Below are 2,794 nucleotides of genomic sequence, written 5' to 3'. Positions count from 1 at the left end.
TTGTTTTTCTGGCCAAGACGCGCCAACACAAAGAATTTGTACTAATTTGGAGTTTTGGACTTTGGATGCATCACCAACTGTTACCCTACGGTTCAGATAATCTCATGATCCTGTGGGAATGGGACCCACCACGTGTCATCATCTAGTGGGTCCAACTCTTATTCCATGATAGGTAGATAACCGTGGATTTTTCTCATCAAGATATTCAAAAAAGCCTGAAGTCTTCATTTTAATCGGATTAAAGTCCCCCCCTGTCTCTATATAAAACGGGTTTTTATCATTGGTTCGAACTTCGAACTAGTTAAAGTCAGCACAAAAGAACTTCCTTCTCAAAACCCATCGTTTTGTTTTTCCATTTCCTCCTCTTTATAAAATTCAAAGCTTTTTCAGTTTTTTTCTATTCTTCTTGTTTTGATGGCTGCAATTCATAAACAAGAAGTTGAAGAAGATGGAGATGCCATAGCGGTTGATCTCAGCATCAACGGTGGTGGAGACGAGGCTACAGCGTCGAAGAATCCCAAAGAAGAGCCCGACACAGAGGCAGCTATAGGCGTGATGCCCATGGCGGTGCACGTGGCGTCAGCTATTCCCATGCCTGTAGTAACGGCACCACCCGCTGCGCCGAAACGAGCGTCCACCAAGGATCGTCACACGAAAGTCGAGGGACGTGGTCGGAGGATTCGAATGCCTGCCACTTGTGCTGCTCGGATCTTTCAGCTGACACGAGAATTAGGTCACAAGTCGGATGGAGAAACTATTCGCTGGTTATTAGAGCACGCCGAACCGGCGATAATAGCGGCAACCGGAACCGGCACCGTTCCCGCCATCGCTATGTCGGTTAATGGGACCCTTAAAATCCCAACTACCTCGAACGCTAACCCCGAACGCGGTGACCCAAGTAAAAAGAAGCGTAGACGACCCGCTAATAGCGAGTACGTTGATATAAACGACACCGTATCAGTTTCATCTGGTTTGGCCCCTGTAATTACTTCTCAACAACTGCAGCAGCAACAACGACAAGCTGTTTTGCCGCAAGGGTTGGTTCCGGTATGGGCAATCCCTTCAAACAGCGTAGTTCCAGGGGCCTTTTTCGTGGTCCCACCTATGGCATCTATGGCTGGGCCTTCCACCCATCCTCATATATTCACATTTCCAGCCACTGCTACACCGTTAATTAACATTTCGGCTGGACCCATATCGTCGTTTGTATCCGCCATGCAACATGGTGTAAATATAGCAGCAGCAACGCCAGGTCAACTTCAAAGTAACATAGCAGTTACGAGTTGTACGCTTCCAGTTTCAAAGACGGTTAAAACGACGTCGGTTATGGCACCGAGTTCGAGTTCTGCCGCTTCTATTACAAGTAACAGTGCTACTACCACGACAACGACTCAGATGCTTAGAGACTTCTCGTTGGAGATTTACGATAAACAAGAGCTTCAGTTTATGACTCGATCTTCAAAGCATTGATTGAAAAACATAGCTAGACCCAAAAAAGGAAAGGAGTTTGTCTTACTATTTTTGGGTTCATGCACTTTCATTGGTGGATTGGTAGATGGTGTATCCGCCATGAACGAGCAAAGCTAAAGGAGGCTGGAGGTCTCTCTTCCAACCCAAGCGTAAGAGGGGAGAACGAGGAGCACGTGCCCACGTGATGGCAGTTTTAAAGGTGTGCACGTGTAATGTGGGGTCGAATTAGGCGGAAGTAGGGTCCGCATATGTGGTGGGTCAACGCTCAACTAAAAAGTAGGAGGGGGCACTCCGTGGACCGTGCAATGCAAAGAGTAAAATTTTTCTTTTGGTTGTTTTTTTTTAGTAAATCTTTTTATAAATGAAGGGCCATGGGCCACCTCATCGCTCTTTCATGTGATGTGTGGCACGGGACCCAATGGTGGGGAGAAAACCGGACCCTACGGGACCGTCTTTGCAGTGTTCCCAAGGTAGCCGCGTGGTGGTCCCTACGGTTGGTTCGGTGGTCCCATCGAGACGTTGTGGGCCGAAAGCTTAGTCCCCCTGTACTCTTAACACGTGTCTGAAATACAGCTGTTGATGTAGGGACACTTTTTTCCCTTCTTTGAAACGTGGGCCCTTTGTTGGTGGGGTCTACAAGATAACGTGATCTCGATGAAAAATGGACAAAGTGATGAATGAAGATGATTCTGGCATCAGATGCTCTTCGCCTTCCCCTATATTTATTTTTGTCCAATTAATTTCCTTAATCATTCAATATTTGAGATTTAGTTTTTCTTTACAATTCATACAAATTAATTTCTTTTATTATACGATTCTATTCATCAGATAATCTCACTTCAATGGATAATTCTATTAACTCTATTCCATTAAGTAAATTGATAATTCTATTAATTTTATTTAATTAAATATACTGATGTGATTATTAATTTTGATGGTGTGACAATGTCTTCGTATATATAACTTTTTATTGAATCATTTATTGAAATGATGCTTGGTTTTTTATGCCACATGGTATATTATTGTTCCTTTAGGTCAATGTTACTTTTGATCTAAAGGGTAAACACTTAAAATCAAAAGAGTATGAAAATTTTATTGTCCATATTGAGATAATAGGAAGTGTTTATATTTGAAGAATGTGGTATTCAGATTTTGATGACTTGAGCTCTAGAATTGGGTTTATTGCAAATGAAACCGGCTCAATCTAAGATGGCAAATTGATTTTCAATTAAAGAATGATAAGTCAATGTAAACACATGTGATTAGATAAATTATTTCGTAAACTGAATTAACATAAATTTTTAAAAATAAAATAAAATTAAAA

The 2,794-nt window shown here is 42.1% G+C and overlaps 1 protein-coding gene across 1 annotated transcript; it reads left to right on the top strand.

The window, feature by feature from the left end:
* The first annotated feature begins 222 nt into the window (after window positions 1–222).
* TCP9 (TCP family transcription factor) lies at window positions 223–2,254 on the top strand. The gene has a single exon (XM_022913964.2). It carries the CDS (start codon window positions 415–417, stop codon window positions 1,468–1,470), a length of 1,056 nt encoding a protein of 351 aa, XP_022769699.2. The 5' UTR covers window positions 223–414; the 3' UTR covers window positions 1,471–2,254.
* The last annotated feature ends 540 nt before the right edge of the window (window positions 2,255–2,794 follow it).

This window comes from Durio zibethinus, chromosome 21 (assembly GCF_047325235.1).
Source record: "Durio zibethinus cultivar Kanyao isolate XHJ-2024 chromosome 21, ASM4732523v1, whole genome shotgun sequence".
Taxonomy (NCBI): domain Eukaryota; kingdom Viridiplantae; phylum Streptophyta; class Magnoliopsida; order Malvales; family Malvaceae; genus Durio; species Durio zibethinus.
This window is presented reverse-complemented; position numbering and strand designations above follow the sequence as displayed.

Bases quoted from the DNA above. Each gene is read 5' to 3' on its own strand.
- TCP9 (XM_022913964.2), top strand. From the start codon at position 415: ATGGCTGCAATTCATAAACAAGAAGTTGAAGAAGATGGAGATGCCATA.